The sequence below is a fragment of the Aphelocoma coerulescens genome, chromosome 21 (assembly GCF_041296385.1).
Source record: "Aphelocoma coerulescens isolate FSJ_1873_10779 chromosome 21, UR_Acoe_1.0, whole genome shotgun sequence".
Lineage (NCBI taxonomy): Eukaryota > Metazoa > Chordata > Aves > Passeriformes > Corvidae > Aphelocoma > Aphelocoma coerulescens.
In genome coordinates, this window is record NC_091034.1 from 8534225 (window position 1) to 8554017 (window position 19793).

The 19793-nt window shown below is 42.5% G+C and overlaps 3 protein-coding genes across 10 annotated transcripts in view; all 3 read left to right on the plus strand.

Annotated features, from left to right (window-relative positions):
• The first annotated feature begins 1 nt into the window (after position 1).
• On the plus strand, positions 2-7546 carry NMNAT1 (nicotinamide nucleotide adenylyltransferase 1). 2 transcript variants are annotated; one of them, XM_069035109.1, is made up of 5 exons: positions 2-41; positions 2625-2799; positions 3232-3415; positions 4105-4250; positions 4620-7546. In XM_069035109.1, exons 2-5 carry the CDS (start codon positions 2676-2678, stop codon positions 5036-5038), a joined length of 873 nt encoding a protein of 290 aa, XP_068891210.1. In that variant the 5' UTR covers positions 2-41; positions 2625-2675; the 3' UTR covers positions 5039-7546. The 2 variants fall into 2 exon arrangements, with proteins under 2 accessions (XP_068891210.1, XP_068891211.1); XM_069035110.1 differs by lacking the exon at positions 2-41 and adding an exon at positions 1860-2066.
• A 572-nt stretch (positions 7547-8118) lies between these two features.
• Positions 8119-9851, plus strand: RBP7 (retinol binding protein 7). The gene is made up of 4 exons (XM_069035114.1): positions 8119-8226; positions 8740-8918; positions 9171-9272; positions 9596-9851. The coding sequence occupies exons 1-4, from the start codon at positions 8154-8156 to the stop codon at positions 9644-9646; spliced, it is 405 nt and encodes a 134-aa protein (XP_068891215.1). The 5' UTR covers positions 8119-8153; the 3' UTR covers positions 9647-9851.
• Positions 9852-12829: 2978 nt separating this feature from the next.
• The window catches only part of UBE4B (ubiquitination factor E4B), a 37174-nt gene continuing 30210 nt past the window's right edge, over positions 12830-19793 (plus strand). For 2 of the 7 annotated variants that reach the window (XM_069035120.1, XM_069035123.1), the window contains exons 1-2: positions 12830-13016; positions 18611-18797. In XM_069035120.1, the coding sequence (XP_068891221.1) occupies positions 12993-13016; positions 18611-18797 (211 nt within the window). In that variant the 5' untranslated portion in view covers positions 12830-12992. Of the gene's footprint in view, positions 13017-13075; positions 18798-19793 lie in introns of those variants that run through there. The other 5 variants (XM_069035119.1, XM_069035121.1, XM_069035117.1 and 2 more) reach the window with 5 other exon arrangements.

The window sequence follows — 19793 nt, forward strand, 5'->3', positions numbered from 1 at the left end:
GGCGGGGACAGCGCGGGCGGGCGGCGGGGACAGCGCCGAGGGTGAGCGGGGCCGGGCGGCGGGGCCGGGCAGCGGGGCCCGCCGGGGCCGGGCGGCGGCGGCGGGGACTCACTGGGCGGGGGCCGGACCCCCGTGCAGGCCCCCGGGGGCGGGGAGCTGCGGGAGGGTGTTACTGAAGCGTCCAGCGGCGCCCACATCATGCTTGTATTCTATATCTATACCGATATATAAACATATTTGACAGATATTTGCCTCAAACATAAATGAGATTGAGCAAAGCATCCTTACCTGCTTATCCTCGGAAGCTGCGTGGCAGGTTGGGCTCCAGAGCCGTCCTAAGACCCGCTGTAGGCATATTTTGATGTCTTTTAGCGCAAATACATGTCCAGTCCAACTAAGCACTAGCAGGACTGCGATCAGTACACACTAAAAAGCCACACTGAAATATAACAATTTCAAAGAAAATACTGGATTGGGTGGGATTATGTAAAAGCATGATGAGATTACATGCAAGCATGTATATAAGGAGTACACCAGAGGGCACTTTATTTTTCCTTCAGAAGTGAAAATTGTCCAGGATGTATGTCCTACACTTACAGAAAACCTCAATGAGGGCCATTTTACTTTTATTATACAATAAGAATAGGCCTAGTTCCATTGGGCTGGTCTTTGGTCATCCCTGGACCTTGACTTTTTTACCTCTCCTGGGATGTGCAAATTGCATAGCTTTTCCAAAAAATTCAGAGCTGTGTGAAGGTGGTTCCATAGAAAGCAGATCCCAGCTCTGATGGTGCTGTGGTGGTTATGAGATAACAGTGAAGGCAATCATGTCACTGATTACCTCTGATGTCTTGACCATGCAGCTATTTTCTGTGCAAACAGTGCTACACAGAGGGTGTCAGTGCAAATTAGGAGACTGGGGGGGATGTGGAAACTATTAAATTCTATGTATACTCTCGATGTGGAATGCTGCAAGGTGAGTTTATGACGTAACGATTGCCTGTTTCTGTAAACTGTAAAATAAGCAGCATGGAGGGGGACATTTGACTAACTCCCAAAAAGGCACTCTATATTTTCCTCCTAAAATTTTCTCCTTTTTTTGTACTTTTTTTTTTTTTTTAAGGAAAAGATCAACCTTTTTTCTGTTCTGCAGCATGAGTTACTCGTTGAAAGTAGGATTTGTGCATTACAAAGGCAGTCTAATTCCTCGCCTCCCTGTTCCCATAGTAACTCTCCTAGCCACGCCTCTGTGAAGGCTGCATTTCAAGTACCACCAGCCCTTCCACTGCTGAGCTACTCTGCAGTAGTAAAGAATATTTTAAAAGTTTGTGAAACTCTTGAAAGCACAGAAAAGTACTAACACTTACAAAATACGAAGCCTTGCAAGAGTTCCTTTTATCTGCGGGCTGTTTGATGTTAGAACACAGTCACTGTTACAAGGTTTGGCTGTGATGGTGTCTCAGCGCTGTGGCTGCTGTGAACATCACTCAGCCTCTCTGTAAGGGAGACAGAATGTGAGGGTGACCTTGTGGGATTTTTCCAGCTGGCGATGTTGCTGTAGAAACAATGGCAGATAATTCTGTGCTCCTCAGGATGTCTCAGACATCTTGCAAACAGCAGCAGCAAGAGAATGGCCCATCGTGGTTCTCCTTTGTTAGGCCAGGCTGTGGGAAAATGTCTTGGCTAGCGAGAATATTCTCAGGAAAGAACAGAGAAGCAAAAATGTGTGTGAGGAGAAAGTGAAGTGTGAGGAGAAGTTAAATGATGAATAGTGAAATTTCCTTGTTTTCAGCAATTCTTAAGCAGCCTTCTGAAACTGAAGCTAAGAATTGGAACAGAGCTGTGGTATTTTAGAAAAGGGGAAAACCCCCAGTATTTAATGGCAGCTTTTACTAAATTTCTGTTAATTCACTATTCTTCTCTCACCTTTTCCAGTGGTACACCTAACACCTGCTGCAACACAAAGCAGACTGACTTTTCTCATGTTTAGTCCATAGCCCTCTCTTCCCACATACCATGCACAATTATATAAATTACCCCTCTTTGGATTTTGTATTTCAGAAAATGTAAGTAAATCCTGAATGAAGAAGTGTTGACGCTGTTTTCCTCCAAAATTTAATACAATGTAATATGTGGCACAATATTGATTTTATAGATCAAGCTAGAAAGGCTCACTGCAATTTAGAGAGGCAAGACTAGGAACGGTCAAAGGATGTTCTATTTCTCCCTGTAAGCACTAGAAGGAAGTTACTTAACAAGGAAGTTCCCTGCCCACATGTCTCTTGGCAGTTGATTGGCACTGGCATCTTAAAAAAGGTGCAAAGTTCTAATAAAGTGTGTCCTGCAATCAGAACAGATAATCTCTCCACATGAAGTTTAAAAGCATGAGCTGCTTTTCTTCACAGTGGGCCGTACGCCATCCTCTCTGGGCAAGCAGCCTCTTTGCAGTGATTTCGTGTTTTAATCACTTAAAATTTGGACAATGAAGTGTCACATAAACAATCACAGGCCAGGTGTTGGTGGAAGAAAAATACAACATTCAATTTGATCTTGAAATTTTATCTTCTGCTTACTGGCAGCACAAGTAAGTAACTATAACTCTTTCTTAATCCCATTTCTTGTAGTGGCTGGTACCTGGCACCAACATTCTCCACTTGGCTCTGTGGCTCTGAGGAATGGCTACGGAAGATCCTGACAGGAAGACTGAAGTGGTACTGCTGGCCTGTGGGTCCTTCAATCCCATCACCAACATGCACCTGAGGCTCTTTGAGCTGGCTAAAGACTACTTCCATGAAACAGGTAGGATGGTAATTTATATCATTCAGAATAGCTTTGATAACCAGACACTTATATGTTAAGGTGAATATTTTGTGTCTATGAATGCCTGTTTTACAGTGACATATTTTTGCAAATGCTAATTAGATATTGAAGCTGGTATCTGTTTATGTCATATACAAAACCATGTAGGTCATTATGAGAGAACTCACATATGTGTTCCTTATTACTGATTTTCATGAGCTAAAGCCCAGGTTTTATGGTTTATGGAAATATATCTTACTAACTCTTTCCTTGTGCTGCCCTGACAGTGCAGAAGTGTCCTGTATTTTTCCACAGGGCTGGCTATCAGCTGCCATTGCGCTGGATAATGGTCACAGGTTAAATACAATGCAGGGGAAGTAACATCTGCTCAACCACTTCTCGTGTTCTTGTGTGATGTGGTTTTTTCCACAGGAAAATACAAAGTAATCAAAGGCATCATTTCACCAGTGGGTGATGCATATAAGAAGAAAGGTCTGATCAGTGCGAATCACCGAGTGACTATGGCAAAACTGGCTACAAAAAACTCAGATTGGGTGGAAGTCGATGATTGGGAAAGCTGCCAGAGCGAGTGGCTGGAAACGCTAAAAGTTTTAAGGTATTCTTCAGCCGACCTCTAAAAAGTCTCATGAACCTATAGAAGGGTTAGGAATGGTGTTAACGCTAACAAGTTGGCATAATTGCAGGCTAACGCCAAATCATATGGATAGACTCACTGAATTCAAAAGTACTATTGATATGAACATTGAAAATGAAAGATTGCATCATTAGTCCTAAACATACCAAAAATGAGCCTGTGAACAACTTTTAGGATACATCATTTCTTAGGCATTATTCAATTTTTGTGCTGAAAGGGTATTCTTGGGGAAGAGCAGAGACTAGAACAGGGCAGACATGCTACACAAGTTTCCCTCCTTTGACCCTGATTGTGTTGTGCTGTCCATTTGTGTATTTAAAGGCTGGCATGAAAATTGTCTGAAGGAGTATTTTCTGAGTATTATGTTTTTACTCTTTCAGTCATTGCTACTTCACTGAGGTTCTTATTATTAAAATGAATTTTTATTAAAGAAAGAAACAAACCAACCTTGTTGTTGTTGCTTTGAAATCTTTTCACTTTGACCACCACATGACCAAGCTCTAACAAGTCCCTGTTTCTGCAGATCAGCTCTTGGTAGGCCTGTCTGTGAAAGTACTGCAGAAAGAAGTAGAGACAGGTTCTTTAGTAGGCCATACTATCCGGATTATCTCCTACATCTCTGAAATACCTAAAATACATCTGTTTTGCAGATATCATCATCAAAAACTTTTATCTGCTGACGTCACTAATAGTCTGCAGGATGCTGTACCTGTAACAAAGCTGGGACGGAAGAGAAAACAGCAACCAAATAGGCATGAGCCCATTAAAAAGAAAAATCAGAGTCCGGTTGTAAAAAGTTAAGTCTGTTTGTAAATGAAATGGTTAATGATCCTTGTTATTTCAAGCAAATTGCACTGATGAGTAACTTTTATGGTAGCTCTTGGTTCTGATGTCACTCAGTAACTTTATTCCCTTAGATTCTCAGCATAAGGCATTAGATCCCTTTAATGAAGGGACTCCCATAACCTTTATTTGGAAAAATCCTGTGCTGAGGCTACTAATTATCAATTATATACTCTGAATCTTTTTTTAAATTTCATTCCCTTGTCTCATCTTAACCAAAGATACAGAGGGAGAGAGCCAAGAAATTAAATGTCCCTGTCAAGTTTGCTAACATCTGGTGGCCTAAACCAAGCCCTATTTCTCACTTAATTTTCTCTTTAAGGTGTCCCACAGGTTAAACTGCTTTGTGGCAGTGACATGCTGGAATCTTTTGGGATCCCCAATCTGTGGAAGTTGGAGGACATCACCGAAATTGTGGAGAAACATGGCCTTGTGTGTATCAGTAGGGCTGGAAACAATGTTCAGAAATTCATCTATGAATCTGATATTTTGTGGAAACATAAGAATAATATTCACCTTGTGGAAGAATGGATCACAAATGATATTTCCTCCACCAAGATCCGGAGAGCCCTGCGGCGGGGTCAGAGCATTCGTTACTTGGTGCCTGACGTAGTTCGGGCATACATCGAGAAGAACGAGCTGTACAGCCCGGAGAGCGAGGACAGGAATGCTGGGGTGGTCTTGGCTCCCTTACAGAAACATGCAAGTGACTCCAAGAACTCACAGGCACTAAACAACTAACTTACTGTCTGCTGTGTAAAAAAACTACATTTCAGTACAGGAAAGTGTGTTTTCTAGGGGTTGGTTTGGGGTTTTTCTTAGGTAAATAGTGGGCTAATTCTGTACATCTGTAGTTACTGATGAGGTTTTTTGCACTCAGCGATTGGACCTACACAACCTTTTCCAAGTCCAATAATTTCCAGGATTTTCACATTTAAACATTTTGTCCCAGTGCACTGAAGTGAGTATAAGAATTCACATCGGCATATGAAAACTGCAAATGTATAAGCAAAACAAATGAAAATGTTCTGATTAGTTTTAACTCAAACTGCTCTGCTGTTTATAAAACAGTAACACAAATATTTTTAATAACTTACAGTGTCTTAACAAAATTATCTGGTTTCAAGATGTACCTTTTACTTAGAGTAAATCCATGTACTTTTGGTGGTTTTTTTTTTTTTTAATTGTCAATGTGTGATTCACCTCAAAAAAATTATTTAGCTCTATCCTGGAAGGGAAGAATTTCTTCTTGGCTGAAGTGGTGCTAGGTACACCATGCTTTGAGCTGCTTGCCTTTGAGATATGCAGCTGCTTGTTTGCTGTCATGCAATTTGCTTCCTGAAATGTCTTGGGCTTTACTTTTCCGTTGATATTTCCGGGGCTGTAATGTTAAGCTCAGTATTGTTTCTGATGGAAGGACAAACCTACCTCAGAAACTGGTTTAAAGCCATTGATCTAATAGATAGAAATTAAAAATAGTGTCATTGCACTGATTCTCAGACACTTGTCCCTTTATTACAAATAATATGTCTATTTCAAATAATAAAGTATCTTTTACTTTTGAGTCATAAATAGAATATAATTATATATAGCCAGAATTGTTTTCTGTTACTGAAGTTGAGAGAAAATGGTAGGATATCAATAGTGATCATAAATGAAATATTTTTCTTTGCTAGAAATCTGGTTTTGAATCTAACAGTACATTGTCTGCATTATGTGAACATAAACTAGAGAGGCACTGTGACTGTTGTGGTGATAGAATTCTACCTCCCTTTATTTGCTGCTATCCCATTTTTGTTTGGATTATGTGCCTTATTAAGAATGCCAAGGTTTGCAAGCCACTTTCTCATGGGTCAACAGCTCTTTCATGGGATCTCCACAAGATGACTCTGGTCACGTTTTTCAGATCAACAAATCCAGCTGAATGTGAGACTCTCCAGGCAGGTGGCCAAGATGCTGTTGGGCAAGTCTAGAACCAGGGACATGTTCCACAATCATGAGTGACTGCTTTGTATGGATCCTTTGTTTTACTGGTGGGATCCAGGAACCTGCCTGTTAACAGCACTAGAAGTAGCTGTACACTGGCCATCTCCTGTTCAATCAGTTATAAACACCAGCACCACAATCAGTGTTGGGGCAGAACAAGGATGTCAGACAGGTAAAAGTTTCAGGAGTGGACTCTTGTCAGACCTTAAAGAGAACACGGGGCCCTTGTACCTCAAGTGTCATTTAGACCCAAAATATTTTATTAATGCTGCTACAGCAGCAGGACCCAGCTGGTCTGCTTCTGTAATGAGGCCACATCCCTAAGGGAATGTGTTAGATGCTCAGTGCTTCACAGCAACTAGGATGGAAATGGAAAACATATTTCCACAAAAATAAAATAAGAAATCTGAAGGGAGAAAGAAATGAACTTTCTCACATCTGAACTTTCAGATGTAGCCAGGGCAAGAAGCAGTTCTTAGAAGCTCCATAGGCAATTCTGTGGCTGAAGCTTGGAAGAGTACCTCTAGTGCCCTTTAGAGGTCTTTGTGTGAGGTTTGAGTACTGATTTACAGAAAGAAGGACCACAGCCCAGATTATCTACACAATTTAAATTAAAATATTTTATCTGGGCTTTGACACAGGATTTACCAAGCACTGACTTCTCTTTGCTTGCAAGAGCCAGTAGTATTGCAACAATGCTTTACTACCATAACCTCGTAACACCAAATTGTGGGTGAAATGTTACTATTTGAGTCCAGAGGAAACAGTAATTTTCATTTCTCGGTGCCATTCCTGGTTTAGTGTAGGCTGGAGAACAATAACCAGCTGCAAACAGGAAACAAGTTTTGATGTCCTGGGTTCCTACTCGCATGATTTTGTGAGTCATATGGGTCAAACTGCCAGCTCTGAAAACAGAGCTAACGTTTGGGGAAACTTCCCTGCAAAATGCTATCCTTCAGCCTAACACAAGTCAGTAAATAAATAAATGTAGTAGGTATAGGTGTGTTTCCTCACCTCTAAATCCCTTATTTCCTCACTTACAGATTCCCTATGTCCTTTCTCTTCAAAGTCAAGCATTTTTTATTCACTTTTCAAAACACATTGCTGGGTCATCAGGGCTTTCTATCACTTCTTTGCTGAAGGTAAATTCCAACACTAAAGCTTATCTGCTGCATCATGTTCTCCACTGCCTGTGTGCTCTGCCACAATGTGTAGCATCTAATAAAGCATCAGTGGGAACAGCTCCTGTATCAGCTCTCCTTTATGTGTCAAGAACAGAAAGCAAAGACAGGAGCTACATCTCCTATATACACAAGATTACTTTTTGAATTCTGCTTACTATTTACTCTAGACATAAACCAACACGATATAATTCTTATCTCTGTGTCATAGGTATGGCTTTAAAATTTGTTGATATAATACAATCCACAGTTTAACAGTCAATCCGTGTCTGTTCAAATACAGCATGTCTTTACAGGGGTACATCACCTTTTCAACAAATATCTGGATTTCAGATCATAAAGCCCCAGATCTAATAAACATCCAGGAAATCTTAGTAATGACAAAATCAGTCCCTTTAAAGTATACAAGACAGGCATAAATGGTTTAAACCTGGTTTTGGCTTGCATTGTGGCTCTTGAGCTATTAACATTTGCTCCACACAAAGATTTCAGACACGGTGAACTTTTCCCTCCAATGCAGCTGAAGCCATTCTACAAATACCCTCTCACCCACTGGCTCAGCAGCAGCACCCTTCCCCTCCAGCAGAAAGGTCCTGGGGTGTAATCCCACCCACAGGCTGCCTTATAAAAGGCCTGGCTAGAAAATTAGATTTGCATTTTTGACTGGATCTTCCTTCTACTGTCTGGCAATGCCTGTGGATTTTAGTGGAACCTGGAACCTTGTCAGCAATGACAACTTTGAAGGTTATATGGTGGCCTTAGGTAGGTGAAAATACTTGATTCTGTCCTTCCTGCCTTCTCCCATAAGGGTCTTCTTGAATTTGAAGGACTGCCCTTCATTTCACCCTATTTAAGGTATAGAGTGCAGAGAGTTCTTGTTAATTCTTTCATTGCCTTTCCTCTGAAGAAGGATGAGAGTAGGCATTAACCTCTTGCTAAGTGGGGGTTAAGTCTGATGCCAAGCTTGGTGTCTCTGTGGGGGAAGCCAGCTCTCTCCAGGAGTCTTCTGACTCAAAGTCCTGGAAATCTTGCATAAGAATTGTGCAACAATTGAGTAAACTGGTTTTCAAAGAGTAAAAAGTACAAGAGGACAACTTCATCTGTGTAACATGGAGCGTTAAACAAAACGAAGGGTTCCAATAAAACAACAAAATGCTGCATAGCAGTAAGGTCAAACTACCTAAGAAATGCTTCTGGTAGTAATAAAGGTTAAGTCCTGGCTGCCAGAATGGCTGGTGATAAATACAACTCTGACATTTTTGCCTCCTGTCCAAGGTATTGACTTTGCAACACGCAAAATAGCAAAAATGCTGAAGCCTCAGAAAGTGATCAAACAAGATGGTGATTCATTCTATATCCATACCACTAGCACATTCAGAGATTACTTGCTTGAATTCAAAGTTGGAGAAGAGTTTGAGGAAGATAATAAAGGCTTGGATAACAGAAAATGCAAGGTAAGAGTGAATATATAAGAGGCTGAGAAAATTAAGATGCCACGATCAATCCAGATACTTGAGCAGGAATTGTTTCAAGAATAATATTTGTAGCGCAAGATAGCAGTAGAAGCCTGAGTTACAGAGAGTGTCACTTTCACTCAGGAGTAACATCTAGGTCCTCTTTTATCCAGGAAAATGCACATTTTCTACAAGTATTTTGCAGAACTGAGACAGACATGCAGAAACACTTATTTGTTCCCTGTTCTACAGAGCATTGTTACCTGGGAAAATGACAAACTTGTCTGTGTGCAGACTGGTGAGAAGAAGAACAGGGGCTGGACTCACTGGCTTGAAGGGGATGACCTCCACCTGGTATTGACAGATTTCTACTACTTATATCTCTGTATGGCAAAAATTAGGTTTATAATGTGGTCATGGTGTGCACAAGTCTTCTAGGTCTGTAGGATGTGTAATGGATGGTACATAGTGAGCACATACTGCCTTGAAACAGCTTCATTGTTTCACTGTAGTGTGTAGATAAATTTGGAATGTTAAGCCTAAGTTACTAGCATGGCCAGAGCAGTGGCAAAGGACCTATGTTCAGCTTTGGAAGCAGTTCCTTTGATTACTATATATATCTATACCCTTGTTGGTTTTTTCTTGGTTTGTATTTGTTTTTTTGTTTGGTTTTTTAGGAGCTTCGTTGTGAGAATCAAGTATGTAAACAGGTCTTCAAGAGAGCTTGAATCTGTGTGGTGTGCTGGGTCCTGCGTGCAGGGACAGCTCTGCACAGGAGCCACATGTCCAGTGAGGGCTCTATGGACCAGAACTGACTCCTGTACCTATTAACCTGAATGGTCTGAAGTTTCTGGCTCAGGAAATAAGTCTGCTGTTACCTGTGTTAAAGGTCTGCTTTTTGCTAATAAATGCCCCAAACCAAACTAATCTCAAGTACCTTGCTATTGAACATGTTTTTCTGGAGGAAAAAAAACCCAACCCAAAACATAAGTGATGAGGCCTGGGTCCCTAGGTAATCAAAAGTCAATTAAAACAAGAAAACCTGCCAATTCTAAGAGGCATGTCAACATGAAACAACAGGGGAAGTTGGGTGCTGATAGAGAAGGGGAGATAACAAATAATGAAGCAAACAAGAAAAGGTATGGATTTATTTTTCAAAATGCTCCTCTTTAAGATGTAGACCACTGCTTTACTTGCTTGTGTCTTACACATTGTAGTGTGAGGCCCCATACTGTGCCATAGCTGCTTTGTTCTCAAAAATAATTAAGTCAATCTTACCAGAGGAAACCAGCCTGTGGGCAAATCCCAGAACCATGAATATGGGTCCGAATGATCCACAGAGATTCCAGTCTGCAAAATAATTGAATTCTGTAAGCACAGAGGGGAAAAAAATGCTGCTTTAGTTAAGCTTTATTTGGATACAACTGTTACATTAAATTAAATGTTTTTCTTTATGACTGTGTGCACTATTGCATAGAAAAGTAGGGTTTTTTCCTTGTGTGAACAGATAAGTTGTCAGATAAAGTAGGTAGTTACAAATGACATGAGTTGTTGCATATTCCTGGCTGCATATTCTTGAAGAACTGTAGTTTAAGCTTAGTACCTTAATTACTTCACATAAAAAACATAACCCCTGACATTTTGAAACAACTAGCACCACCTTTCTGATACTTCTTATCAGTTCAAAATGCTTAAAGCCACCATCAGAGTCAGACAACATTTGTTGAAGCAGGAAGGGCTTTTGGTTAGATTGACCCCCTCCTCTAATTACTAGACCTATATAAATTTAAGCTGGTTTCCAAAATAAAAATAAAAGAACTAGTAGTCTTTATACAGTTAGGGAAATGTGGGGGCCAGCAGTAAATGCCTGGTGCTCCTGACAGCGTCTTCCGTCTGGAACTGAGTGGTTTTATTTGCTTGAAAACAAAATTGCTGTTAGAGTGTTGTGTTAGTAGAAACCACAAATTCGGGCAGCAGCCCCGATCGCATCCGGTTTATAAAACGCAGCTGCGGGCAGAGTTTTCTGCGCCACCGGATGGCGCCTCTGCAGCGTGCTGCACCTCCCCTGAACTGGCGCAGGTCCTCAGCCTGCAAAGCGCTCAAGGGTGAAACAGCGCAGGTGCTCCCACACCCACTGCTTCCAAGCTGTGCTCGCCGGTAAAAGCGGTGTGAGAAGCAACAGAGAAAGGCAGTAATGACCTTGAAGGACAAGAACAGAACTCCCCAGAGAAACACTTGAAGAGTTTTATTCAAAGGTGTTTCAGATCACTGCAATTATCTTAAAAAAATCCCAAGGAGATAAACATAAAATTAAGTGTAACCCTAAAAATCAAAGGTAACAATATACATCTATTCTATAAAAAGACTGGCAATATATATTATGATCCAATTATTGGTTTCTTTTCTGAGCACCCTGGTTAAGTCATCAAAATATTTTGTTAAAAAAAATTTAGATCAATAAAGTACATTAAAGATGTATATAAAAGCACAAGACCAAATACCCTACCTGCTCATCTATGCATTAAAAAAAATTGATCAATTCTATTGCTATATAATTATTTGCAGTGTGCATGAAAATATGTCCTAATTGCTCATACAGATCAGTTTGGTTCCATCTTAACAACATCCTGTTGTCCTGCTTTTACGGGATTTTTTCCCTTGCTGACTCAAATCACACTGCCCCGTGCTCAGCTCCCTTATTATTAGTGACTGTTCATCCTGGGCTAAAAACTTGCTGATGCAACTCTCGATTCGTTTATCCTTTGCCAAAAGAGCAACATTTAAAAATCCTTTTCTCTTTCACCTACATGTATTATAATTGAAACAAGCTGAGCTGGGGGTGAGCCTCCAATGTACTTACCTGGCCAGTTTGTTCCATAGCTGAGTTTCATTTTGAGTGTGAGGGAAAAGATTAATATCTTCCTGAAACATACTATTTTGTGGTATAATGAGGGAATTGGGTGCAGAAAAGTTCGTAATAAAGAAAAAAAAAAACTATTTCATGTTCGAACTACACTTAGAAAAGGCCAAGTGCTCAACGGGGTCTTAGCATCTTGTCTTTTCCTTGGTATGTTACTCAGCTCGCAATAATTAGATTTAGATCCTGTGTATTCTCAATCGCTCGTCACTGAGAAGGGGTTAGCATTTACGGACCCATTGGGGAGGGAAGGCTTCAGCACCTTCACCCTCCCTGGGATAGCAGCGTCCCTGAGCAGCAGCTCCCCCCTTCCCGCCCCTTCCAGACCCTACACGGACACCGGAGCCACTTGCAGGAGCCCCGCGGCCGCCCTTGCCCAGCCCGCTGCCGGCCCCGGGCCCGCCTTTCCTGGCCCCCTCAGGAGCCCCGCGGCCGCCCTTGCCCAGCCCGCTGCCGGCCCCGGGCCCGCCTTTCCTGGCCCCCTCAGGAGCCCCGCGGCCGCCCTTGCCCAGCCCGCTGCCGGCCCCGGGCCCGCCTTTCCTGGCCCCCTCAGGAGCCCCGCGGCCGCCCTTGCCCAGCCCGCTGCCGGCCCCGGGCCCGCCTTTCCTGGCCCCCTCAGGAGCCCCGCGGCCGCCCTTGCCCAGCCCGCTGCCGGCCCCGGGCCCGCCTTTTCTGGGCCCCTCACGGGCCCCGCCCCCCCGTTGCGGCGGAGCTGCGCGTGGCCCCGCCCCTCCCGCCCCTCGGGGCGCTGCCATTGGCCGGCGTGGCGCGCGCGCGGCCCCGGCGTGCCCGGCCCCCTGCGGGGTCACGTGATCCCCAAGATGGCCGCCGCCGCCCTGTTGTTTTGATGAATAATCTCTGCGCGGGGCAGCGGCCGCGGGCGGGCGGGGGCCGGGGTCGAGAACTCTGAGGGGCGCGGGGGCACCGGGAGGGCGGCTTCCCCTCGGCCGCGGCGGCAGCTGAGGCGCGGGTGGGCGGCGGGGAGAGGGCCGGGGGCGGCGGTGCTGCCGGCGGGCGAGGCGCGGCGCGGTCGCCCCGGAGATGCCCTTGTGAGGCGGCCCGGGGGGCAGCGGCGGCAGGAGAGCGCTGCCTCGGAGCGGCCCCGCGGCGGGGCGCAGGAACGCGCCCTCCCTCCGGGCACCATTAAGAGGAAGGCGATGGAGGAGCTGAGCGCGGACGAGGCGAGTGCGCGGAGCCGGGGCCTGAGGGGGCGGGTGGGCCCCGCGGGGAGGGGGCGCTGGGCTGTGCTCGGACCCGAGGGTGGCGTTTGGCTGCGCAAGAAGCGATCCTGAGAAGCTCTGCCTTCGCCCCGTGTCTGTGCTCGGTGTTTTTCCTCCTGTCTCCGGGCTGTCCCTGAGCCGCAACCCCCCGGCTCAGCCATGGGGTTGGGTTGCTGCTCTCCTGGTTAATTGTTTATTCTCTGCTTCCATCTGCCAGGTAGCCTTTGTCAGCAGCGTGTTCCCTCTCTGTGTCCAGTACTAGGCGTTTATGTGTTCTTTGTGTGTGATTTGAAATTTTTGCTTCCTTAGACTCTTTCCTGAGAAGCAAGATGGGTGTGTTTGTGGTCTTATATTTAGTATCATTTCTTCTTGAAGCAGCTTGAAACAGGCTTGTCAGTTTTCCAGTGTTTTCATTTGATTTTCTTTTTTTTATTTATTCAAGATCTTCATCTTTCACTGAAGAATTCTAGTGTTATGCTGTAATTGGCAAACATCTATCTCTAACGTATATATTCTATTCACATAGAATAAGGTGAACTGTTCCTTGTTTCTTTCTTTGAAAGGATGCTGCTTTCATTTGTTTTTTAATCTAGACTAAGGTCTTAAGTTTTTCCCTTATATTAGAGGACTTCCAAATGAATTATGTCCTGGGTATAATATGTCAGGATCTAGGGAGTTTCCCACTGTCCCTGTGTAATCCTGAAACCATGTAAGTTTGGAATCTCATATCTTTAAAATAATAATTTAATATTAATGTGTACTGCACGCGTACAAAATGTATTGTATTGGACCTGCTGCAGTACAGGCTCAGTGCTGTACTTGTATTCCAAGGAGGATCAAAAGAAATTATTTTTATTCTGTCCATATCTTGTAGTGGGATTGTAGAGCAGGGTGGCTGCTGTTTCTCAGATTCGTATTCCAAAAAGTTGGGATGTTTTTGATGATGCTGTCACGATTTAGCAATCCTACTGTGTTGCGTCATGATCCAGGAGAAAATGCTTTTTGCTGTTTACTCGATGAAGGTACTCATACTCTATGGAAGCACTGAGAAAAGGAGTGCAGTTCCCATGTTGGGAGGAGTGGGATGGGACACTGGTGTTGTAAGTCTGCTCCAGTTTTACAGGTGTATTTCATGAGTACTTTGTTTACATGCAGTTCTTCTCATTGTTGAACTGCCCTGATCCTGAGGTGTTTTATGATTAATTTCAGAATTATTTAACCTATGTAAGCTTATTTGTGTCACTGCCTTAGCACATTACTGACATCATCAAAACAACTGCATCATGGATCTGAGGATGCAGGAAAGCAGTTCTCCAGTGAGGACTCATCCACCTTTTTGGCAGAATGTTTGTCTCCAGTGACTTTTCTGTGTCCTTCTTGTCCAGTTCAGCAAGGACCAAACCAAACGGTCTTTTAGGTGATTGCTTGCACAATCTCGTATCATTTTAACGGAGTCAAGTTGTCACTTCTTGTTATTAATGGATCCCTCATTGGAAAGTCAGAGCCAAGTCATTTTTAATATTCCTCCACATCTCCATTTTGCTGTTATTTGGCATGGTGGGCCCTGGATCAGACTATATTGAAAAATAACCTTCTGAAATATGCTATATGTGACTTCTTCAGATTCAGACTTTTTTTCAGGCAGTGACTGAAGGTGAAAAAACACTTAACGGAAGTTTAAATTAATTGCTAGGCTCTTACAGGTAAGGTTATCTTCTGTTATCAAACCATAATTAAATATAACACTGACAGGTTGCAGCTTAAAAAAAAGAGATACACAATTGACCATACATACATTTTAGTTTCAAGAAGGTATTTTCCCCTCCTATCAACAGTGTGTCTCACTGACATTTTCTCAGTGTTGACTTTGTTAATGCACTAGAAATTGTAATTCACTACAGACCATAGTAAAATTTTTAGGAGGGGGGAAGAAGAAATTTCCTTCTTAGTGCATTAGTTTTAGCACAGTAGATAGCACCGGATGAGAACAGGGACTTCACAGAAAAAAGCAGAATCCAGTTAAACGTAGCATAAAGTGGGAAAGAATGATGTGAGTTTATTGTCTTCCAACATGTACGTGATTTTTGAGTAGCACTTTCTGAGCATAGATCATGACCACTGTCACCAGAAAATGAAGCATTTCTTAAACCAGTTTAACAGGCTCTAATGAATACAAAAAAAATAAACCTGTCTATTCAAATTACCCTTTATTGTACAGATTTGGAACTCTTGTACATTATGGTCAAATAGGAAATTTCTTTAGAGTCTCACTAAGCAGTTGCCACTATAGCAGATACTAATACAGATTTGATTTTAACTGGGAATGTGTGAGCCTGAGGGACTAGCCTTCTTGGTTGTATCTTTATTACCTGGTGAAAAATTAAATTATCAGTCAACCATCTTTAGCAGGGTGCTATTTTTACGTTTTTTTGTTGTGGTGCATGCAGCTAATAGCTTTTAAGAAGTCCATTTAGATCAAAAATGTATTTCTGAAAACTGCTACTTATAGACGTAGTTCAGATGTGTACAGCAAAAACTGTCCCAGACTGTACTAGTTAAAAAGCAATGTGCTCTTCCCATTCAGCCCATTCGATTTTTTTTTTATTAGGCCTTTAAACTGTGTTTTCTGGAGCTGTGCTCTGCAGGGAAGATGGGCTCTGGAGCAAGCAATGCCATGTAATAGGACTGAATTACTTGTCGCTATTAGGTAACATAATGACACATAACAGCTTTGTCATATGTCACTGGCTCAGGTGTTTATTGCTGAATCAAGGGATGGGGATTATTCAAATACCCTAAACTTCCTTAAAAATATATTTAAACCCCCCAGCTTTGTGCTACTTCATGGTAATTTGGGGAGTCATTCAGTCTGAAGTGGGAACAGGTTAATTGGAGGGAACTCCCACACTTCTGACCTGGTATTTGTGTTATGTGAAGGCAACAGGTTGGGGTCTCGTTTGTGCCTTGTGCTGTGCAAACAAGCTGTGTCTTCTGAGTCCCCAGCTGTGCCCTCAGCAGAAAGCCCATCTTCCCTCCTCTCCCTGCTGTTCAGCCTGAAGACACAGGGAATTGACTGGATTGAATGTGTCCACCAATTTTATGCCATCTTTTCAAACTTTTTTCAGCCTCTACTTGGTCTTTTTGGCCTAGTATCCATTTCTCCTCTTTTGTCTCTTACTTAAAACTTCCTAGTTTTCAGATCAAACTTCAGATTCCTGTTACAATTTTATATAAACCTGGAGGAATGTGACAGCTTGGGGTATCCAAGAGCCAGAGCTGATCCTTTAACATGTGCTCCGTGTACCCTCAGTTGTGAAAGATGTATCAGTCAGTGGTAAAAATATTCAGTTTATTTATATTTTAACGTGACTTTGTTCAGCAGTAAGGAAGGTAAGTATAATTTGCCCAGCATCCTTAAAGGGGCAGGGAAAAATCATGTATTAGTTTTTATTGCAATATCTTATCTCAAAGCAGCCCAGTGTCTGTGCAGATTTTTTGTTCTATGCCCTCTTCAGACTATTTTGCAGGGCAGGTTACAGTCTGGGGGACTGGTCCCTGAGAAAGGTGGGTGGTTGATGGACTGAGAGTGACAAATACAAGGCAGAAGATTTGTCTCAGTGTCCTCCTGTTTCAGCAGTGCTGACTGCAGGTGGATTTGCTGTAACTTGGGCATGGATCTTGCCTAGCACTGGAAGGGAAGGAATGCCAAGTGCCCCTAGTGACCTCAATTATCTGCCTGACACTTGGAGATGTTGAAGAGGCGACCTTGTTTGATTAATCAATTGGACTATACCTGTGAATAAATTGATAAATATATTGGTTATTATCTCTGCCTTTTTCTCCTCACATATCTCTGCCTTTTTCTCCTCACATATCTCCTTCCTTACACCTGATTTGGAACTAGCTAGCAAGAATGAATGTGAACAGTTGTGGAAGAGTTCCATATCACATAATTATAAAAAAGCAAGAAAAATAAGTAATCTTTATCCTTCAGACACTGGTGCATATATATGGAGTGCTTGTGTATGCATTTGTTGTATTTGTGAGCTGTGATTGCCTAATTTGGATTCAGATACGGGGACATGTAGCTGACGTTTTCTCAGTTATACCTCTGAGGGCTGAGATAGTTCTGGAGGTTTTTCAGATAAACACTTGGATGAACAACTGAAAAATTGAAATGTAAGGTACAAATGAAGAAGAGGAAAACCCTAATATGTATTACTTTTACTTAAAGGCAAAGCTGAACAATTTCTTTCTGCATTAAGCTCCCCTATTTTGCTTGATGAGAAGGAAGGATTAGAGATTCTATTCATAGCTATTTTTTTGAGTCTTAAAAAAAAATTCTTGTTGCCGTTCATGTGGTGACACACAGTTCCCACAGTTTTTGAAGTCTGATTTAATTTGATCTGTTCTTCTTCCTGTTGGAGTAGGTTTCATAGGCCATTAAATGATATAGCAATGTAGTGTAGACATTGACTTGACACAAATCTTTTGTTCACTCTTTCAGTTGCCTGGCAGTTCTTTAGGACTATGAGCAGAAATGAAAACTTCCAAGTTGTGTGCAATGCTTGAGTGTCATAATACAAAGAGAATAACAGGAATTGCTGATTTTTGCAGGGAGCTGGCATCCTCAAATATCATACTTTTATTTTGGGCCTATTTGAAGCTGAAGATGTAAGCTTTGGGCACAGATCCTGTGAGGCAGCCTGTGATAATAAATAATTTATTTTATGGTTTTCATTTATGTGAAACTTGAAGCATTATAAATTTAGTTTTATAAGTTTTATTTTGTCTGTTTATTTCTCATGTATAATACTAGTATTATGTGATTACATGCTGTTTTTAATAAATAGGCTTGTAACAGTTTTCTGTAGTTGGCTTTTGAAGGCAGATGCTTCTCTGTCTTGAAAGTAACATGCGAAACCAGTTTTTAAAATTCTTTGTGATGGAATGCCTCTAGGTGATAAGAGAATGTTTTTTACTCTGTCTTTACTTGTCAAGGTGCTTCTGTCCAGCACACACGATGCAAGTTTTTGGTGTTGCACTTCTGTTTTGGATTGATTTGGACAGTGATGGTCTTCAATAACTTTCAACTAGACCTTCTTTAGCACGGCTGTGTTGGTATCATGTGGTGTGAAATTAAAGCAAAGGTCACATTCACGTTGTCCTTTTTATCACATTAATGCGGTTTTGTCAAATGCCAAAGTAAATGGGGAGGAGTATTGCAGGTTTTGAAATTGCTGAGCTGTAAACGTTAAACTGGTCTTACACAACCCCTCAAGGGACAAACACAGCATTCCCAGGGCAAATGGTTTTCCAAGGCAGCAAATACATACTTAAAATTTGAACACGCAGGGTACCGTAGTGCTGTGATGCAGAACAGCGGGAGGGCAGCAAGCCCAGCTCCACTGAGCAGGCTTCAGGTAAGGCTTCAGTCTTTGCCTTTGCAGGAGCCGGTCCCTGCTGTGAGGGAGGGCCGGGGGGCAGCCCCGGAGCTGTGCAGACGGGCTGGCCATGCAAGCAGAGGTGTTCACTCGGGGTTCTCTCCCCTGCAGATCCGTCGCAGGCGCCTGGCGCGGCTGGCGGGAGGCTCCTCGTCCCAGCCCACCACCCCCCTGACGTCCCCGCAGCGAGAGACCCCGCCGGGGCCGCCGGGCGCAGCCCCAGCGCCGGGGCCCTCCCACAGCCTGGGCCTCAGTGTCCACAGCATGACCCCAGCTACCTCTCCCATCGGTGCGTCAGGTAGGCTGGCAGCTCCTGGCGTGCCTTCTGTGTGTCTGTGCACATTCCTCACACAGCTCCTCATTGCACAGCATGCACCGGTACTGCTGCTACTTCTGCTCTTAACTGAAAGTGATTTTCAGAAATAAATGTTGCAAGATGGTGAACGAAGGTACTTCTTGTTTTAATCTTCCAAGTAGTAAGGGGTTTTCCATTTATTCCATTTACAGTTGTTTTCCAGGTGTGAGTAAACTCATGGCACTTACAGTATGGGTTACCAAAGCTTGAAGAAGTTTGTAATAAAGTTTAATATTATACAATATTATGGAGAAGATGTGTCAAGGAGACAGGAAAATCCCTTTCAAATCTTGCAACACAGTTTCTATTGATTGGTTTCTAGGTACATTTTAGCAATCAGTGTCAAGTTAATTTTTGCTCTTTAGTTGCAAGCATTCATCACAATTAAAAATAGCAAGCTGTGGCTGGGCATTGTCAGTGTAAGAATGAAGTATTTGCATTTGCTTTCTGCTTTGTATTACTTTGCCAATTTCACCATTTACTGGAGGGAATACAAGCAGGATATTTACAAATTGTATTTATTTCAGAAGATACCCAGTTCATGTATTTATGCCACATTTGACCTAACAGAAATTAATTTTGATTTCAAATTGTCTGACTTAGAAATCAGGACACATTGGCATGTTTTCCAGTATTGTGATCTTTATCTGAAAACTTAAATTGTTTTGCATGTTATGTTACTGAGCTGAGATGTTCACAAAACCATCCCAAAACAAATGTCAAGATGGTTCTAACCAGGTATTCAATATTATTTCTAATAATTTAATAGAAATAACATTTTTCCAATGCTCCTTGATAAGTTTGCAGAATTCATTATCATTTACCTGTGTGCTTCTTGACTTTTCCAGTTCTCCCTTTGGCAAGTAGAGTATTTTACAAGCTTAAATCTTGTAGTTTAATTACAGCGCTATTCAGAAATACCTAGAAGTGACTCCTTTC